At 54.6% G+C, this 20,401-nt stretch overlaps 2 protein-coding genes across 4 annotated transcripts; both read right to left on the bottom strand.

Annotated features, from left to right (window-relative positions):
• Positions 1-947: 947 nt before the first annotated feature.
• Positions 948-3,921, bottom strand: Tssc4 (tumor suppressing subtransferable candidate 4). Of its 3 annotated transcripts, none has more exons than XM_075972858.1 (2): positions 2,161-3,921; positions 948-2,076 (listed from the first exon to the last, which is right to left on the bottom strand). In XM_075972858.1, the coding sequence occupies exon 2, from the start codon at positions 2,052-2,054 to the stop codon at positions 1,101-1,103; it is 954 nt and encodes a 317-aa protein (XP_075828973.1). In that variant the 5' UTR covers positions 2,055-2,076; positions 2,161-3,921; the 3' UTR covers positions 948-1,100. The 3 variants fall into 3 exon arrangements, with proteins under 3 accessions (XP_075828973.1, XP_075828974.1, XP_075828975.1); XM_075972859.1 differs by having other exon boundaries at positions 948-2,272; positions 2,406-3,921; XM_075972860.1 differs by having other exon boundaries at positions 948-2,272; positions 2,496-3,921.
• A 134-nt stretch (positions 3,922-4,055) lies between these two features.
• Positions 4,056-20,071, bottom strand: Cd81 (CD81 molecule). Its single transcript, XM_075972861.1, has 8 exons — positions 19,773-20,071; positions 10,106-10,220; positions 6,637-6,734; positions 5,914-5,988; positions 5,599-5,703; positions 5,189-5,290; positions 4,721-4,807; positions 4,056-4,636 (listed from the first exon to the last, which is right to left on the bottom strand). Exons 1-8 carry the CDS (start codon positions 19,836-19,838, stop codon positions 4,574-4,576), a joined length of 711 nt encoding a protein of 236 aa, XP_075828976.1. The 5' UTR covers positions 19,839-20,071; the 3' UTR covers positions 4,056-4,573.
• Positions 20,072-20,401: the final 330 nt, after the last annotated feature.

The following is a 20,401-nucleotide window of genomic DNA, read 5'->3' as shown; positions in this document are numbered from 1 at the left end:
TGGGTCTAGGCCCCTATCTCTACCCTGAGTTCCTAAGAAAACCACCTTTTAAACACCAGCAGTTTCTTTCTGCTCTCAAAGACCCACAATTCATCAGCTGACCAGCTACTAGAGCGCTGGTAATCACCAGCCTTGACCCTTCTGCCCCCACAGCATTATCTGTGAAACCGTTGTGGCAGTAATCCCAAGATACTGTCCAAGGGTACCCAATGATGCTATAAAGCCTGCAGACCACCTCGACCCAGTTACACTGGAAAGCAGGGATGGCTGAACATGCATTTCAAACACCTGGGGAGCATGGGGAGTTACCTAATCTATTGAACAGCATCTCGGTTGCTTCCATTGCTCTTCAAATTATATGACCATCCAGGCTGATCCCTCGTTTTTGGGAACACTGAAGTCCTGGAATAGGGACTACAGACGCTAGGGCAGACTTGGTATTTAGCAGGACAGGTTAGCTAGCTTGGTCCAAGACCCTGGCCTCCACATCAGGTACGCAGTATCTTTTCCGCACATCATTCTTCCTCCTGGGCTAAGCACCAGCTAAATGACCTAGCATCAGGAATGTCCTACACAGAGATCACAAGTCCTGGAGACATACAGGGCACCAGCTCTTTGGGTGGATACCTGCCCAACCTCCCTTGCTGACTCAATCTACCCTCTTCCTAAAACTGATCTGCACAGGCCTGGTGCTGAGGCTGTGCTGGTTTCAGGGAGCAGATTATGTTCATCCATTACCATCGGGGGCACAAGGCTGGGCATGGCTATGAGCCCAGTCCCTCTGGGTAGGCTCACCAGTGGCAAAAGTGAAGGACCATGGCAAACCTTCACAGCAGTTCCTACTGGAGTGGGGAAGGCAAAGAGGCGATGTAGATGGAGTCCTGCAGTCAGGAGTCAAGGGCTGTTTGGACAGATCTTTTGAAGGGGGCCCAGAAAAATCCACAAAATCCAAGACATACCCCAAACCTTTATTGTCCACCCCAGGACAATGGGGCACAAGGGCTTCCAAGGTCCCACATTCCCAGCCAGGGCTGTTGCACAACACAGCGTCCCTCAAACCTGGGCTGGGCAGGTGAGGAGGTGGAGAGCTAGCACTGCAGTCAAACTGAGGGGCCTCTCTCAGACCCTGGCCCCTCGGGGTTACTGTCCCTGTTCCGGAAATGTTCTCTGCTCCGCTTCTTGCTGCCATGGAAACCAACAGCCTCCATCCCTGTGGGGTCTGAGGAGGACCCAGGGTGGTCAGCTCCTGAAGGTACCACTACCTCTTGCAGTCCCTGGTGGCCACTCCACTCCTCAGCCTCAGGCCCGGCCAGATGGGCCAGCTCCACAGAGGCCTCACTCCCAGCACTTGACACATCCCCCTTTTTTAGGATCCTCTTCCTCTCGGCCCTAGCCTCACTGCCTCGTACTGGTTTGGTAAAGACCACTCTCCCCTCTCCACAGCTAGAGGGATCCTGGTTGAAGGAGGGTACATAGTCTGTAGGGGATGCCTGGCTGCGAGAGCCCAGGAAGGCCAGAGCAGCAGCACGATTGTTCTGCTCACTGACTTCAGCCACATCTTCCAGACTGTACTTGGTCCAACGTTCAGGATGTGACACATAATCCGGCACAGGAGGCACCCTGATTGGGCCAGTGCTCTCATGCACTCTGCTCAGGTTCCTTGCCAGAGTCTGACTTGGGGGAGTCACAGGCCGTTTGAAACTGCCATTGTCAGTCACACTAGTTTGGGGCGCAGAGGGCGGTGCCTGCCGGGCCGCACTCTCCAGACAATCAAAGATGCTGTGACTGCGCTGCGAGAAGGTAGAACTCATGCCTCGGAGGTGGAACGGCTGGACTGGGGTGGTGGGGACACCAGGGAGGGGTGAGGGAGGGTCATCAGGGCCGGAGTCCTCCTGGGCTTCCCCGGAAAGCCTCTCGGGGGACAAGACTTGCACCTCGGCACCACTAGGTAGGCTGAGGTCCGAGTCTGAGTCGCTGAGGGAGACGGTGTCGGAAGGAAGGGTGTCATCCTCGGTGGGTTCCTCAGCCTCCAATCCAGTCTCCGCCTCCGCCATGCCGACCTGGGACCCTCCCCACCTGTAGCGAAATAGCCCAAGTTCCGCCGTAAGGGGTGTACTTAGGCCACGCCCCTCCGTGTCCTCCCAGGCTCCCCTCTTTCACCTCCACTACGTGCTAGGCGCCTCTGTTTACAAACGCTGCCCGGTCATGCAGCGAGCAACGGCCTCGCGAAGCTGAGTGCCTAAAGTGTGTCCACAGGCGCACAGTTGTGGAGCTGCAGGCTAGATAGGGTTAAGGAAGAGAGTCAACCATGAGAGCAGAGAAGTGCAGACATATAAAGGATGCACGCTGGGAGATGCTGGAGACAGGCTTTAGATCAGCAGAGCACAGCCTCGCCGGGTACACACCGCCACCGCAGGGACTACCCAGCCAGGTCCGGAGGAAGCGCCGTCAAGGGACTGGCCTAGTAGCGGGGTTCTAAGGAGGCCGACGCTCACCGTTCCGTGCACGTTGCAATACCCAGCGGCCTTTCCCAGCAGAGTCCCGCCGGTTCCGCGGGATTCGGCCCGTGGTTCCTGCCCACTTTCGCTCGGCTTTCTGGGAAACCGAGTCCCCAGCTGTCTGAATGGCACGACTTTAGTACATCAGGAACTACAACTCCCAGAAGGCAATGGACCAATGCCCAACGGGAGGTGTAACCTTTACCTATGCGCATCACCGAAAACCGGAGCGGACACGGAATTGACGAAAGAGGAAGAGGCAGAACCAAGGGGCCTCGATTCCCATAACACTCTAGGGCTAGGCCAGTCGCAGAGGGTTGAGGCCTCCAGCGCAGCCTGTCGGAACCCGCCTGAGCAGGGTTCGTTACAGGGAGGAAGTGCGTCACCACGCAATGCGGGCGCCAACTAGTTTCCTGGCCGGAAGTGGTGCCGGTCTTGTCCTCCGTTGGCTCTCTGGAGCGGGGTGGGACTAAAGTCCTAGTTGGCTATTGGAATCTAGAGATGTGGTGGGCTCTGGAGTGTCGATTAGTTGGTTGGGGCAGCAGAGATTCGAGGCCGCTCCTCTGGGCTCTGCCTATTCGTACTTCGACAGGGACCCCACTTTTCAAAGCCGCACACAACCCTGCTCCAGGCTTGGAGCTGTCCTCTTGCATCCCTGGGGACCAGGGTCTGAGGATACAGTGGGCTGCTTTGTGCTCCCCTTCTTCCCTAGTTCCTGAAGCTGCAGGCCACTCAACAGCCTTGGCCACGTGCTTCACAACATAAAGAGGAGAAAGGGTTCCTCAGACCAGCAGCCCACCCAAGCAGGGAACAGGCTTGTACAAGGGTGGGGAGGTCGAGATCAGAACGCCCTTGTACAAGCTTGGGGTTCACTGACAAATCAGCCTCCTGGGAGGCTGCTAGGAGCTGGGATCTGAATCTTAGCCAGGCTTTCTCTCCCCTAGAGGCCAATTAAGTGTGCCAGCAGCCTGGGGGAGGGGCTCAGACAGGAGTCAAAGGGGAAAAGACAGTAGTGGTGGTAGCTGCTGGTGTCCAGGAGGTTGCTTAGCCTGACCCTTAGTTCACAGGGCTGAGCTGAGTGGGCTGCCATCTTGCCTATTACTCCTTGAGACCATAGGCTAGAGCCACCCAGCTCTGTAGAACATTTCTAATCACCTAGATACTAGGGATGGGGCAGTGGTCTAACCTTTGCTGTGTTGTCCCTCAAAAGGGGTATGGGGTATGGGTGGGGTGTATTTATAGCCTATCCCCAGCACTCTGTGAATTTTCCTGCTTTGTGGCTCCGCCTACTCTGCTCAGCAATGACTTGGCATGTCCAACAGATGAGTGGAAATGAGGTCAAGGCTGGTATAAGGTCAGCACTGAGCTCCTAGGACAGGGAGGTAGAAACGAGGGAGTACTCACATGGAGTGCTCCCTGGGTCCCAACCCTTCCCTCCCACTGTGTTCCACAGCCTCTCTTGGACCTGCTCACCCTGTGCCTGGCGAAGTTCAGAGCTGAGCCCGGTCTCTAACACCACTGGCTCAGGAAGAGGTCTGGCAGTCCCATTAGCATGCCTGATTTTCTCCTCCTTTATTAAATGACTATTTCAAGATGTAATTACAGTAGAAGGTGACACGTTAGAAAGAACAGGTGCATTGAAGGCATAAGAGTGCTTACAACCCAGCTTTTGAAATGGGGGCAGGAAAGGGACAAGGATTAAAAAGATATAAGCAACGTGACCCACAGTGGGCAGAGTGGGTGGACATGGCCCTCTAACTCAGCTACAAAGCCTCTGGGCAAGTAGCTATGGAGGAGGTTTGGCTCAGCAGGCAGAGCTCCCCAGGGGTCCCGGAAGTATAGGGCCCTGCAAGCCAGGGCCAGCTCCACCCTTATATCCCTACACACGCCACCTATGTGTGATGTCAGCCCCCAAAAGGTAACAGGAAAAGTTCAGAATGAAAAAAAAAAACCCTCAAAAGGCTAAGTGTAGCAGAGTAATACAGAAATATATACACAGGCCATGGCCCCCCGGAGGTCTCTCGTCACTCAGGGGCAGGGCACTGCAGGGTCCCTGTGGTACAGAGTGAAGGGCCTCAGTACACAGAGCTGTTCCGGATGCCACAGCACAGCACCATGCTCAGAATCATCTCGAAGATCTGCGGGAGAGAGGGGCATTGTCAGCACCTAGGTCCTTGCTTGGGAGGGGTGGCACTCACCCACTAAACAGGCCCTGTGCTCACCATGATGACGGCTACCACGATGGCCGCAATACCAATGAGGTACAGCTTCCCAGAAAAGAGCTCATCAATTTTCTGATGGCAGTCCTCCTGCAGGGATGGCCAGAGGGTGGTAACAGTGAGTGGCTAAGTCACAGCCACCACCATGCTCAGAGGTGGGGTTTATGTCCCATAGGTTATCTTCCATCCAAAATAAAACACATGGACCTGCTGGCCTTCTTTATTACAGGGTAGTGTTTCTGACCTCAGTAGTACTCTAGGCTCACCAGTATGTATAAGGGACCACTCAAGAGAGCCATTTCCCAAGATACTGCAGGGGCAAACCCAGGCTCTCAGGACGTAGCACCCCACTCGCTGAGATGTTCTGTGAGCCTCTCTGATGTCCTGCTTGAAGGGCTGATCTTCCTGGTTGGCCACATTCACCACCTACCTACCACCCAGGATATGATGCCCACTCCCACTCCATGTCACCTTGAATAAGGAGTTGAATACGTTGGTGCCTGCGGGACACAGGCTGTTCCTTATCATAGAGGTGGTCAGCGCGGTCAGTGTGTTGGAGCCACAGCAGTTGAGCTGCAGAGACCAAGAGTATCACTGTCAGCTTAGGAGCTTCAGGAGACAAGGGAAAGGTCTGGCACATGGCACATCATCACCCCCAAAACATCTGGGAGCTGGCCTGCCCTATTTGTCACACTGCTCAAGAACCCTGTTCCTCCAAAGCCCTGGGCAAATGAGGCCCATTAGGTTTCTACAAATCAGAGGAGAACCTTAGCCAGGCCCTGTCCTGTTTCTGAGGTCTGGGAAAAGACAAGACTCATCTCCATAGATCATACATGCTAGGACTCCCATAACCTGCCCTCCCTGCTCCAGCCTAGTTGTACCGTCTCGTGGAAGGTCTTCACCACAGTCTTGGCATTGTTGGCTTCATCATCCACCACAGCCTGTTGAAGGGCCTGGTCGTAGAACTGCTTCACATCCTTGGCGATCTGGGGAGAACCATAGTCACATGAAACACAGGGCCTACCATCAAGAGCACTTGGCTTCCCCCAATGCCATCTCTTCTGTTGAGCTCCCAAGACCCTTCTACCAGCAAGCACCAGAAGTTTGAAAAGCACCTCTAACCCATGGGTTCAGAGCAGGCCACACCTGCTGCCTGAGCAAAGGCATATCTCCCTCTCCAGTGAACCGAGGCTCACCTGGTCTTTGTTTACGAAGCCCCAGATGCCAGCAGCCACCTCACAGGCAAACAGGATCACAAGGCAGGTGAAGAACTAGGGGGAAAGTAGAGGTCAGAGCTTTGACCAGCAATCTCAGTATGGCCCTCTATGGGTGCCCACACGACCAACAACTATGTGCCAAGGGGGATGACCATATTCACCAACCATGTCCTGATTAATGAACCACACAGAACCATGAAAGACAAAGGATGTAGCTCGGCACCCAGATGCCTAAGTTCTCATGGTTTCACCCTGCTCCCTGCTTTGCAGGATGCAGCTGGTATAGGAGATGCAGTTGACAAATCTAAGTGTCTACAGCCTTCAGAGACACACATGCAGCAACATGCCCCCCAATCTTGACCTCAGTTTCCTTACCCCCTTTATCACAGGATAAACTATCACAGGAAGATTAAACTAGGAAGTGTGCTTCATCTTCCCAAGATTTTGATACTGGCTGGCCAAGCTCTAGAAGACATACCTGAGACTCAGCTCCACCAGTAGCTACTGTAGCCAGGACCACTAAGGCTGGCTTCTGGGGTAAGACACCCCTCTGGAGGTTACGCTTTTCTAAAGAGAAACTCCCTCTGTCAATGAGTCTTCAGAGTCAGACTCAACAGAAATCAAAGAGAAAGACCAAAACCTTGGGGAAGACAGAGGTTGCCAGAAACCCTACTCCCCAGCCCTGCAGCCCTTCCTACTTACCGTTCCCAGCAGGCATTGGGACTCCTGAATGGCCCCATAGCACCCCAGGAAGCCCACAAACATCATCACAGCTCCCACAGCAATGAGAATGTAGATGCCTGGGGAGGGGGAAGAACTGAGTGAGCAGGCTGCAGGCATCACCGTCTGAGACCGGAGCGTCTAGGGCACCCACACCCACAACAGGCAGAGTTTGGCAATGTGAGATTTTTGTGCGTCAGTGTCCGGCTAGAGGAACTGCCACTGCTACCAGAGGATAAAAAGCAATTCAGTGTCCAGAGGACACAGGTAATCTGTACTTCACAGGTATGCGCTGCCTTGTAGCCAGTCCCCCACTACTTGCACCCGAGAATAGGAACCCTTAGCACTCACTATAGAGGGCTGAGATGGACTACCCATCTTAGTGCATGAGATAGGGAAGCAGCTTAGGTTCAGCTGTTGGTCTGGGAGTGGATGCCCAGGGCTCCCCGTGCTGGGTGAGTGTGAAGGCAAGGGCAGGCTATGCCAGTAGCCAAGTCCAGGCACCTCATCTCAGGCACACCGGTGTATAACTGTTCTGCTCACCTAACTCTAAGGACAAGAACATGTGGGCGGAGCAGCTGGATGACTGACAGAAGGACGGGGCAGCCTGAGCAGAGCACTTAGCACCTGTCACACATACTGGCTGGGCTGTGAATATACAGGGGAGCACTGGGACCCAAGACGCACCAGTTGGGCCATCTCCCTGTTTCAGTGCTCACAGTACCCCTCAGGCCCTGGGAAAGACCACTGTGTCTCTGAAGAACCCTCCAGCTCTTGATCCCTCAGCAGACGCAGCCCCTCCCCAGTCTCCACGGCAACACTGCCAGGCAGTCCAAGCTTCTTGCACAAAGCCAGGCCCATTGTCCCCTGCCTGGCCAGCCCAGGGGTGAAGGCGCCATGGCCAGGACCTACTGCCAGGCTTAAAAACAGGCCAGAGCATGGGCCTGGTTTCCTTTGACCTCACTAAACACATCTGGTCCAGGGAAAGCCTCCCACCAGGGCTGCCTAGCAACTGGCTTTCAGATAGGCAGAGCAACTTCATCCGGACCACTGTCCTTAGGCCCTGAAAGCTCATCTCAAGATGAAGTAAGCTCTCTGTCACTATATCAGGCCCAGCAGGGGGATGGACAGGGTACCTAACACAGGTGCTGTCCTGAGACTGCCTACAAACCCTTCTAGGCCTAGCACATGCCCCATCTGAAGGTCCTGGGGTATAGTCTGAAGTGCTCAACTGTATATTCACAGCCCAGCCAGTATGTGTGACAGGTGCTAAGTGCTCTGCTCAGGCTGCCCCTGTCCTTCTGTCAGTCATCCAGCTGCCCCGCCCACATGTTCTTGTCCTTAGAGTTAGGTGAGCAGGTTATACACCATGTTGTAGTAATAGGAGCAGCGGGGCTGCGTCCCCGGCACCCCAGCCGCCTGGCTAGCTTATACCCCAAAATAACAACACACAAACTGTATTCATTTAAACACTGCTTGGCCCATTAGCTTTAGCCCTTACTGGCTAATTCTGATATCCCAATCAACCCATCTCTAATAAACTGTGTAGCACTGGTCTTACCGGGAAAGATTCAGCATGTCTGACCTGGCGGCTTGCTTCATTGCGTGCATCTGCCACAGAGAGCAGAGCTATCTCGTCTGCCCGGGAGAGGGGAGCATGGCGTCTCTGAGCTCACTTCCTCTTCCTCCCAGCATTCTGTTCTGTTTACTCCTCCCACCTATGTTTTAATCTATGAGGGCCAAGGCAGTCTCTTTATTTAGCCAATGAAATTAACACAAGCCAGAAGACTCTCCCCCATCACTGTGTGCCTGAGATGAGGTGCCTGGACTTGGCTACTGGCATAGCCTGCCCTTGCCTTCACCCCCAGACCAACAGCTAAGCAAGCCCCTGAACCAACCAAAGTGCCTTTGTCAGGGCCACATCTGCTCCCAGCAGGGCTCAGTTCAGGGGCAGCAGAGGGCTCCAGAAAGCCAATTCAGAATGAGCAGGGAGATAGTAGCCAGAGTAGCTCCTCCTGTGCATAGGCCATGCGCCTTGCTGCTCAGTGCCCAACCTGCCACATAGTCCAGGGCCTGAGGCTATTTCCTCAGTGCCCAGGAGGCCATGACCACAGAAAGGCAGGTGACTGAGCAGCTCTGGAGCTGGACCCTGATGTAGACTATGGTGACAACATGAGGACAGAGACCTGCCTGCTTCCTAGGCCACCCTATCTGGGCTCTGCAGGGTACCCAGCCTCTCCTATCAGGAAAAAGTGGGAGCTTTGGCCCGGCCTTACAGCATTCACATTGTGGAAGGCCCAGGGGCAGGAAAGAGTCCTTCACAGGCCAGTACTCTTCCTGTCTCTGATACCTGATCACCCCTGTGAAGATGCCCACACCAGCTGCTACACAACAGGCTGCAGTCTCCATGTGATCTGGTGGGCATCCTTTTCCTCTGAAGGCACAAGATCCAAGGAGGAATAGCATTGTAGGACATTCCCCACTAACACCCAGACCTGCTTTCCTCAAAGGAGACCAGGTTCTGCCCCTCCCCTGTACATTGCCTGGACCCTAACCTGACCATTCTACCTGTGGGAAGGATGAGGGGAGGGTATAGAGAGGAAGGAAAAACAGCCAACCACGGTGTGACCTTGGCTGCCCTGGAACACAAGGGTAGAAAGGGAGAATACTGGCGTTTTCTGACTTCCTGACACTACCCTCCTGCCAGCCATCAAGCATGTCTCCCAAGCCCCTTCTAGGCTACACACAAGAGGGAGAATACACCTCAGATTCCTGATGAGTGCTAGGAACTGTGAAAAGGCAGAAATGTCTCCAAAGACTTCTTGAGTTCTCAGGGTGCCAAGTCCCCCTCCCAGAGAGAAAGGAGGAGAGTTGCCTCCCTGAGCACAGCGTAGCATAGCCTAGCATAGCATAACATAGCACAGAAGCCCTCTTTCTGCTTTCCCTGCTTGGGAGGGAGGGTGCTCAGTCCCCCACAGGCAGCCTAATAAGGCAGGTGTAGCAGTCTGGCCTGGCCTGTGTGCTGGGGGGTGGGGAGAGCATCTGAGTCATCTACTGACTGCCTGGTCTCCAGCCCTCCCCAACTCAGGACTCCTGGGAGCTCAGCTGTTGGCTAGCCCAGGCATCCAGCCCCACCCTGCTCAGGGAGGTTCACCAGAAACGCATATGTTAAAATAAGTAAGGTCTCACAAGGCTCCTGCCCCACCCAGCTGCTTCCCTTCTGCCTAGCCTAGTCTCAGATCTGTGGGGTCCCTATCAGCACTATACCCAAGAGAATTTTCTAGTCATAAGAGCCCCTCTTATGGGCAGCCTCCCTGCCTAGCACATACTAGGCCTAGGCCATTGCCAGTTCTAATGCCTTACCCACCAAACTCAGACTCTCAGGCTCCTCCTGGAAGCCCACCCTGACTGTTCTCAGCTTGTGACTAGATCCTGTCTCCTTATTACTCACCCACATAGAAGGTGCTGGGTGCTGGTCTGTCTCCAAGTTCCAGGTAGAGCAGACTGGTGGTCTGTGGGTCATGGCGCAACCACAGAGCCACACCAAGGATCACGCCTCCAGCCAGCTAGGAAAAACCAGGAACAATGTCATATAGAGGCCAGAGCACTGTGGGGCGATAGAACCCTACCACAATTATCATGTGAGGCCATCGTTTCTAGTTGTGGGGGGTCTGTCCATTGTCTGAGCCACTGTCCACTGGGGCCCTGTAGCCCACAAGCTTCTCTGACTACAGAACAGAGTTCAAGTGTACCCTAATACTTCATGACACATACAAGAAGGTTTGTGATGAAAATGTGGCTCTATTGATAGGAGTGCTTTAGCATGTAGGGAACCCTGGGTTCCATCCCCAGGACCACATATACTGGGTCTGGTGGTGCATTCCTGGTATCACTTGAGAGATGGGAAGCAGGAGGATCATGTTGAGTTTGAGATGAACCTGGGCTATAAGAGACCTTGTCTCCAAAATAAAACCTCTTTTTCTACTCATCTCAAGTTCCAGATTGGCCAACCATGCAGTATTTTTATCTGAGAAGTGTGGCAGAGGTACCCTGTCCTAATAGTCCTGAGATTGCTTAGGGATTGCCACAGGCAGGGTACTGGGAACCCCGTGGTGGGGATACCAAGTTCTCCCTGCCACGAGAAGAGGGGTGACAATGTAATGTCATCAGGCCCCACGGGGGAAACAGCAGGGCACCTCCTACCATGGATTTGTGTGAAGCCCTATAATAGAGCTTCTGGAAGCAGGAGGTGCCCTCAGGACAGACCAAGGGAGAGGCACTCTCTTCCCCATTTCTAGGCATCCTCTTCTTGCAGGGGTCAATGGATCTGCCCAGCACAAACAGGAAACAAAGACCTGGGCCTGATTAAAACAAAACAAAACAAAAAACCACCAGGTGGCCCACTTCCTTCTCTGGGGATCCAGGTCAGCACACAAGCTCAAGAAAGATCCTGCGAATCCCCAAACAGACTGGTTCTGGAAAGAGGACCTGTGGGACCCACCTACCTCCTTCTACCCTAGGATCCTGTCCTCCGCCTAGCCCTGAGAGAGGAAACTAGGGGCCACTTTCTGCAGAACACCATCACCTCGTACCCTCATCCCATGGGTCCTGTGGTTTCTTAGCTTCTTCTGTAAGTTTTAATTCAGTTTTCACACTTTGGTTAAGGAGGGGTGAGTCCTCAACCTCTACCAGAGCCTGAGAGAACAGGGTCTGTGGTACAGCAATCAAAGCCACACTATGCCCAACCTACAAACGACATGAAAGCTGGGACCCTGAGAGTGCCCTTATGAGCAAAGGCCTAGTGATGCCGGGGATCCCCAGAGCTTCTAGAGCCTTACAGTGACAGCTCTGTGTCTATACGCCCTTAAGAGGCTAGCCTTCAGCCTGGGCAATAGAGGCAGGAGGGTAGGGCCTGGCAGGAGGCCACAACAGGCAACACTCCTCTTAAACTGGCATGAGAGGAGGAGGTGATTGGCCCGAGTTGCCCTGGTAACCTGGCTTCCTTTGCAGCTTTGAAACGTCATGTATTTTGTTTGAGAACTGGTCCAGAGGTCGCTCTGAGATGTTCCAGAGCAGAAGGACTAGGTGGCATGCCTGCTCCCCATGCTTCCCTCTGTAGTTAAAAGACCCCATGGTGACAAATCCCCAATAGCTACAGAAGCTGAGGGGCAGCTGGTGGGTCACCTGCCTTCCTCAGTCTGTGTGCTTACCTGTAAACAGATGGGCATGCAACCATGCCTGACTCAGACTTCTCTACTGATAGAGAATTTTCCCTGTGATCTGGAGGCAGAAGTGGGCAATGGACGATATTCAGCCCAGCCCCAAAGCCTGCTAATGTGGGTGTCTGACCAAGCCACCACTTACAGCCAGGCTTTATGAAAGAGGTGGGGTCAGGAAGCTGACTTCAGAGAAGTCTCTGGGCTTCAGTCCTTCATGTTACCTGACAGGTCTGAACTGGGGTTGAGGGGGAGGTGAGGCACGGGGGAATGGGAGACTTGGCCACTCATCTGTTGTCTCAGAGGCAATGAGAGCTGAGTGGGAAAGGGCAAGGAAGGAATGCCAGGCACTGGGCTGGCTGCCTCCAGCAAAGTGACCCTCCACCCCCTGCTCTAGGGAGGAGTAGAGGAAGTGCTGGGAAAATGACAGGGCTCAGGAAGGTGGGACAGGGGGTCTTCAAATAGTAAGAGGCTGGAAATGAACCTTAGCTTCAAAATGTAACTATCTCAAATGACCAAAACAGACAAAGAACTTCCAAGACTCCAGGGTAAGAGATATTCATCTACTGAGACAGGGCCCTCAAGTAGGGTGGGACTACCATCCTGACATCATGAGGCTCCAAAGAGCCACAGGGAGATTACCAATCTACCCACTAAGCCCAAATTGCCACCGGGTGTGGCGGGGTGGGGTGAGGAGTGGTGGAGTGGCTCTGCTGCACCGGCGGGCAGCTTGTCGTTTCTGAGGTCCGTTTCTGAGAAAGTTAGCTGGTGCCGCCTCCTCACCACAGCCAGCTTAGCACCTCAGGCTTTACATGCAGGTGTGTATGTTTCTCAAGCTTCCCTGTTACAGCTCAGCCTAGAGCAGTCCATATGTCTCTTGACCGATGAATGGACAGGCGCTGGGTCCATCACAAGGCAGGGAGAAAGAAGACATAGACCCACGAGATCGCAAGGAGGACGGGTCAAGGTGCTGAGTGAAAGGGGCCCATCGGGGATGAAGCAGCTGATGCCTCTGGACTCTGTTCATATGAAAGCAGAATTCAAAGTTCATTCAAGATAGTGCAGAGATAATCCAGCAGAAGTGCTGGGGGGAGCAGGAATGGAAGGGACTGCAAAGGGCCCTAGGATGCTCTGGGCGTTCACTCTTCTGATGGCGCTAACAGTTTCATGGGGGTGTAAATGCTGGCTATATTATATGTCAGTCACAGCTACAGAAAACTATTATTTAACCCCAGCTTCAGTCCAGTCTCTAGGTCAGAAGCTGTGCTCAAGCACATTCCCCAGGCCTGTGGAGTGTCGCAGTGATTAGCAGCAATCAGACAGGCACATATCTTGTCTACAGCAACATTGGTTTAGAATGATCTGCAAAAACTGGGCAACACTCACATCCATTAAAGAAATACCAGTCCAGTGTCAATGGAAATATGCAGCAGTGCCATTGGACAGAGGCACAGGTAGGGTTAAGGGTGACCCAAACCTCTAGCTGTGTCATATCTGAGCTGGGGGACTCCAGGCCCATCTCAACCTCCTCCATCTGCACCTTCATTTGTTAGTAAAGGGAGTAATACACACAGGCTGCAACGTATGACGTCACTGTATTTAGCTCTTGCTAGAGCTGAGGAGGTGATCCACAACGAACCTTACCAACGATCCTGGAATTTCTTCATGCATCCACTCAGGGGCCAAAGATGCCTCTGCCCAAAACTTCTCTTCCCAGGTGGGTCCACCACCTGCTTCTACAGCCTAAGACACCTTCTGCTTAGAGGTGGGGGTGGGAAGCACCCAGGTGGGATGCCCAGGTAGGTTCCCGGAGCGCCTTCCACAGCACAGAAGAATGCATTCATGACTCTCTACAGGATCATGTTGCTTCCTCCTCCTTGAAGACTAACACATAACAGACTCAAACTTTAACAGGATGAGGAGCTGCCAAGCACACTGGGTCCCTGCCCGGCTGGTCTTGTGGTTTCCCAGAAGACTGAAAGGGAACAGGCCTAGGGCAGCATTCTACTCTGTACTAGCTGCCCACTGCCAGCCCTGGGCCAGACCTCAGATGGGGGCATACCTACCCCTCCAGGAAGGGACAGAGCTCCTGTCACCAGCCTGGTAGGTCTGAATGATCACCCTAGACACCCCACATGTTCCGGAAGGCTGACTATAACATCAGCTTGTTGTTTTAGTGACCTTTTGTGTCTTGGAAGAAGAATCAAGGGCAGAGGCAGATGAGGATGGGGCTTGCTCCATGCCTCCTAGGTACATGGTGCACAACGGAAGGTGCATCAGAAAGAGGCTGTCCACCTAAGCAACTGGAAGGGGCTGAGGGTCTAGGAACCTCCCTGGTAATGGCAGAAACTGTGAAGATCAAAGGCAGAGGGGCAAAAGGCTTCCCTGGGCAGCTGGGAAAGTCAGAGTAAAGAGGCTCCATCTGGCAGGTTTTAGGAGCTGAGGAAAGGGCAAGATGAAGAGGCCAATGGAAAGAGCTGACTTAGGTGCTGTCCTCCCACCTGGGTCCCTGTGCTCAGGGCACAACAGGCCAGGGCCTGGTCAGGCCATGGAAGATGGGGACAAGGCCAGATTCCTCTCTGAGAGATATAGGATCATGCTCAGGCCTTCCTGGAGGTAAAGACTTGCAGTTCACCAAAGGAAGCTCAGGAAGGAAGCTGGAGAGAGGGGCAGGAATCCTTGCCTTGGCCAGGAAGCATGGTTCCTTTCACAGGCCCCTCGCCTCAGGAAGCCACTGTCCTAACATCTAAAAATAGGTGGCAAAGCAAAAGCTTAGCTCTGGGGCCCAACTGACAGGCTGGGGAGGGGGCAGGGCCATGGAGGATACACTGTTGTCTTGAGGTACAGGAGATTAGGCTGGGCCATCCCAGCTCTGCCTTTTCCAGGTCCAGGCTATAATGTTCCTCAGACAGAGAAGCTGGCAGGAGCTTTCCCCGCCCACCCTACACCTGCCCTCCTCTAGGAAGGCCAGGGTCTCATGAGACCCTGAAGGGAGACTGTGTGGACCCTGATGGCCACAGTGATCTGCCAGAGATGACAACAGCAGAGGCGGCATGGAGGCCAGGCTGTTTGCTTCAGAGAAAGCTCAGGTGGGCCTGGTACCCACTTAGAAGCACAAAGGGAGGCAGGGGACGAAAGAGCGGGTAGAAGAGTCCTATGTAGCTCTGGTGTTGCCACCAGCAGTACCAAGAAGCTCCCATCTGCACCAGGCTAGGCGTGGCCCTCTGTCCCAACCATGTCCCAGGGCAAAGCTGTGGGACTGGCATAGTCTTACAGCCCACTCTGACTATGGAACGAGGTGGCAGAGCGGGGTACAGTTTTACCCCATCCCACTACTTCCTCACATGACAGTTGCTTGAAAACCTCAGTCCCTTCATCACTCACAAGGATCTGATAGCAGCCCAGCAGGGTGCTACTTCGGGTGAGCTGTTATCACGGTCTCTAGAGTACAGGGAAGACTGTTACCAGGGCTGAAGGCTAGGCCATGCCCCCAAGATGGAGACTTTTTGCCAAGAAAAGTTGTAAGAGGGTGGATATGTATTAGTGGGTGGGTGGCAGCCACAGTACGTGCTTGCCACACACCGTAAGCCCTTGCCACACTAGGTCCCACTCCAGAGCTCAGGGATAGAATTTCAGGAGGACAGGTGGCTTGGGCTTCCTCATTCCTGCACCTGCCACACCAGACACCTTTAAATACCACTGGGACCTTAACTGCTAAGCTGCAGTACAGAGCCAACATTGATGCTTGACCACAGGTAAACAAGTCACAGAATGCCACAGACCCACCCTGAGAAAAGTGCTGATGACCCAGGCTGACACAAAGCATGGAGTGATCTGAGAGATAGCGCAAAGGAAGCACAGCAAACTGGGGGGCCCTATCACCCTTCTGCCCTAACTGCCGGGCTCTTGGCCTAGATTACAAACTCATGGTAATTTAGAGCTATAAAATCCTAGGCACCTGGGTTCTAACGACTTCCCTGCACTCCCAACCCTGCAGCCCTCCCCAGACTTCACACGCAGGAAAGCAGGTGCCCTCTCCCAATACCCCCTTGTAGTTACTTTGGCAGCCAGCTCACGATTCCCACCACCAGTTGATCACTGGTTAATCCCTTGTGAACTGCTTCCCAAAAGGTAGAGTCCACACAGAGAAACCCAAATGGTTTTGAATGGCATAGTGTGTGCCTGTGTACTGTAGGGAAGGTACAGGGGGGAGGATGTCCGCAGTCAAAAGGTTCCTGGAAGGCTACTGGCATGCCAGGTCACAGTACATCCTACTAAACAGTTGAAGGACACCAAAGGCCAGTTCTCGGGACATCTGGTTCTCTAGCAAGAGTCTTAGAAACAAAAGAGATACCTATAGAGTGCAGGAACACCCGGCACTCACAGTATGTCCTACCGGGTGCCCTGGTATATACCAGGGCCAGAGCCACCGGCACCTGGACTTCCCCACATTCCCACCCCACCCTACCCCCACCTGAGCCCTCTCCAAAGGCCAGGCCTGTGTGCAAGCATGACTGCCTACTATCTCCCTGCGGCACCTGGACTCTAAGCCTATTGATTTGATGACTGAGGTTCCTCCCCTTGGTGGACTCTGGGTGCTGCAATCCAGGTTGGCAGCTGTTGGTGAACCTCCTGGAGCAGTACAGACGCTCCATTTGAGGAAGCAAGACTGGACTAGGGGGAAGGCGCTGAGAGAAAGCCTGAAGCGTCCAGAAAGAATAGGGTGAGGGCTCTTATCATGAGGTAGCCGTGTGTGAGAACCAGGAGAGGCTGCCAGAGGCTTCCCACTTCTTTACTCCAGTTCTGTGCTCTCCACTGTGCAGACATCCTTCTTTGAAGCCAGCCCAGGGACCGACCACAGATTTCCCCTTCCCGGGCAGCCCAGCCCACTGATTGTCTTTCCCAAAGTCGGGTAAGCTGACAGCCTGGGGGAACAAGGGGAAGTCTGCTCTCCCACAGGTGAAACTAGGCACAGGAAGTCCTCATTCCACCCTGAGCCCACAGGGATTGCAGCCCCTCTGCCGGAAGGAAGACAGCAGACTGCTAAGTGACAGACAGTCATGTGCCGTCTGGAGAATTAAATGCCAGTTAAGGCTGTAATCAGCCTTTTGTGGTGGGTCGGGCTGCCTGGGCCACTGGAAGGGGGCCACCAAGCAGCCTTAGGCTGGAGGAGCAGCCAGTTCTGGGCAAGGAACACAACTCCCATTCCAGTGAGGACCGGTGGCCTCCCCTCCCTTATCCAACTACACCTGTGGAGTCATTATCACACTAAGCTACTCCAGGCCCACCCCAGGACATAGGCTGGCAGGGTGATAAACAGGGACACCATCCCCTACTCTCCTGTCCTACTCCCAGCAGGAGTCAGGAGATGCCTCTCTCTACCCCAGACCTGTCTCAGAGGACAGGTATCCACCCAGCTTCTGCTGAATTTGCTCACTGCTCATCTTTCAGGTTTGTGTCTTGTCCCATGTGTCCTGGGAGTCCAAAATTCTGTTGGCCCCAAAGTAGGTTCTGAACAAGATAGGTCAAGTGTGGGTCTTAGCCCAAGGAGGACTGCTGCATTATGAGTATGCAGTCTGGGGCGCCTGGGACATCCCCTCCAGCAGATAAGCCACTTTAATCTGTAAACTGGAAATTTTAAAAAGTGCCCATTGAGACATTTACTGTCAACCAAATCTCACTTCTAGAACCCTTAGCCTCCATAGCCATCACGGGCCCACAGGACCTCTCAGCCCCTTCCCCAGACACCTCTTACACCATTACTCAGCTCTCCTTGGCCCAAATCCCTGTTGGACACTGTGCCCAGCATCCATTTCCTGAGCTTCCTTTATGCCAAGCCCCTTGCTCCGCTCTGGAGTGCATTAGCTAGTCTGCCCACAATCCCAGGAGAGAGATACCCCAGGAACTCCCACTTTAAGGGGAGGAAGTGGAGGCTGAGAACCAGAGCAATGGGGTGGGGCTCCCCAAACGTTCAACTTCATGGCATCAGGAAACTATCAGCCACAGGACAAGCCTTGCCACACAGGGCACAGAGGAAGCCCCTCTGCCAGGGTGCTGTTCGCCAGTTGTGGTCTGGCTCTACCCCAGATCCCTGACCACTGTGGAGGCCAACATGGGTGGGGAGGAGAGGTCCATGGGATTGTGAAAGGGCATGGTTTGCACTGTTCTGCAGTCAGTAAGTGGGCCTCTGGGAGCAGGGGAGGCTTCAAAACGGTTTCCTGGAGCCTCAATAGAGAATTACCCCCCAGGGATACGTTGGGACTCCACCCCAGCTGCCTGGGAAACAATCAGCCTCACCCAGCCCTAGCTCTCCAGGGAAACTGAGGGGCTACCAGCTTGATCAGGTGGGTGGGCCAAAAGAGGAATACCCTGCAGGCTCCTAACACTCTGCATCTGGAGCTCAGGGGTCAGTGGAGGGACTTCCTGAGTGAATTTAACTCCTTGCACGGCTCAGAGAAGGCACCACTAACCAACACAGCTACCCAGCCACGACCCAGGGCATGCCCCAACAGAGAAAGATTAACCCCATCACCCAAGCTATTCCCTGGGGTCACTGTGACTGACAACCAGGGTCTCCTCAGCAGGTCACACAGCATACAGTTCAGTCCAGTTGCTGCCCATCCCCAACGTCTTAATGCTCCCTACCCCACCCTGACCCACCCACCCTTGGAGCTTCAGCAGTCACGATAGGAAACAGGTGTCCCCCTGTCCTACACACCCACTCTAGAGGCCATGTTACAAGTTCGCTCTTCAACTTTAGAGACAGACTGTTTCCACATAACCTCATTTCTTCATGGGAAAAAGGAGGATGGAGGGAAGAGCAGGCTGTGCACTGCGGGGGGAGGGGGGAGGCGGGGTGTCAACGCTGTCCAGAGGAGTGGCTAGCACTGCCCATTCAAGTCCCCGCAGGAAAGTCTGTTAGACTCTACCACTCCTCATTCTCAAGCCAGTCAGGAAGTGGAAAGAAACACACACCACCAATGGTCACTCCCCAGCAATGAAGACAGGACCAACGGACCCCTGGAGACCCTCCTATAACCAAGTCTCCATTCCAAGATGACCAAATGGGTGTGCACCTCTTTCCAAAGTGGAGAGCCCAGCTATGTCTGAAACGACCTCAAGCCCCTGATTCGTATAGACACCAGATTTTTGCATTATCCTGGTCTGCACCAACTCAGAACTGCACATTCCCCCTTCTCTCAAAAGCCTCCACAGAACCTTAAGGGCCAGGCCAGGGCTGTAATCTGTGCGGGAGACGACAGACAAGGAGGAGGGGCAGCTGCGGGGTGGGCAGGAACTGGGGCATGCTGCGCAGCAGCACGCGGGCCACCTTGTCCTTCTCTAGGCCCAGAGCTCGAGCCTCCCAGGGTGGCAATACCAAGCTGAAGAGCAAGTAAGGGTGAAATAATAGTGGGGTGGACGTCTCCAAGGCGAGTGTGCCCCCACCATTTCGAGGCCGCCCATCCAGGGGCGGTGGCTACGATGAGATCATGGGGGCGGGGCGCCAAGATCCCGCCCTTCTCGAGCCCCCTCAGTGCTCGCGAAGCAGGATGGTCCCCCAAACAGCGTTCACGAGGGTGCTTATACCCCCTCCACAGCTGAAGGCTCAGGATTACGTGGCTCTAACCCTCAGATCTTTGCATCGGTCCCCAGCATTCAGAGGCGACAGGCCAACGATCCCCTAATTCCGCGGCCTCAGAAGACCCTCGAGCAGAGGCCTGGAAGCTCAGCTCCTGGCTCCAACCCCACTGGCGAGGGGCGCCAGGCCCCCGGCCGGCGCACGGAGCCCACAGGTGGCGCCGCAACTTCACTGCCGCGCTGCGCCCTCTCAATTGGGCCTAGCGCACTGCCCACCCTGGCCACCGAAGGTTCGCCCGTCCCCAGTTCCCAGTGGCTGCTCACCCAGAAGACGAAATTGAAAACGAAGAGCAGGTATTTGATGCATTTGGTGCAGCCCTCCACCCCCATGGCGGCGCGCGGCCTGCGGAGCTTGCGCTGGTCTTGGAGCGGGCGGTCTGGGGACGCAGGACACTGGGGTCCGGGACTGGCAGGTGGCCAGGGACGCTGGCAGGCCCGGGAACTGGGGAGTGGAGAGCGAGAGAGACGCGGGGTAGAGAAGGGCTGGAGGCCTAGCGGAAAGCACGAGAGTCCCGACTGCTTAGAAGCAGGGGCGCGCTCGCTTGGACCGGGCGCGCGCCGCGCTCCGCACTCTTTATTAGACCGCTAGGTCCCGCCCCTCCTAGGCCCCGCCCCGAGGACACTCCGCCCCAGGCCCCGCCTCCCGCCTGCGGGGGTTCCTGGACGAGGGGTGCTTGGGTGCTGCTGCCACTTTAGTTCCAGAGTAATCGGTCAGGAACTCAGTGCAGATGGTTCTCACGGTCTCCTTGCGCTGTGTGCCTGTGTGCGCGCGTTGGATATCCCCAAGCTTCCTGAGGGCTCTCATCCCCCGGGAGCAGGCTGCTAGACGAGGGCTGGCCACAAGATAACCCCCAAAGAATCCTAACTTACTTCCTCCCTTGTTGGGGCGCCTT

The sequence above is a fragment of the Microtus pennsylvanicus genome, chromosome 5 (assembly GCF_037038515.1).
Source record: "Microtus pennsylvanicus isolate mMicPen1 chromosome 5, mMicPen1.hap1, whole genome shotgun sequence".
Lineage (NCBI taxonomy): Eukaryota > Metazoa > Chordata > Mammalia > Rodentia > Cricetidae > Microtus > Microtus pennsylvanicus.
Note: the sequence above shows the minus strand (reverse complement) of the source record. Positions and strands in the feature narration are given on the sequence as shown.

What these genes read in the sequence shown, in the direction of transcription:
- Cd81 (XM_075972861.1), bottom strand. Translation starts at nt 19,838, where the DNA reads ATGGGGGTGGAGGGCTGCACCAAATGCATCAAATACCTGCTCTTCGTT. An exon ending in TGAAGACCTTCCACGAGACG is followed by an intron (nt 5,291 to 5,598) that starts GTACAACTAGGC and finishes TGGTCTCTGCAG; the next exon opens with CTCAACTGCTGTGGCTCCAA. An exon ending in TCGTGGTAGCCGTCATCATG is followed by an intron (nt 4,637 to 4,720) that starts GTGAGCACAGGG and finishes TCTCTCCCGCAG; the next exon opens with ATCTTCGAGATGATTCTGAG.
- Tssc4 (XM_075972858.1), bottom strand. Translation starts at nt 2,054, where the DNA reads ATGGCGGAGGCGGAGACTGGATTGGAGGCTGAGGAACCCACCGAGGAT.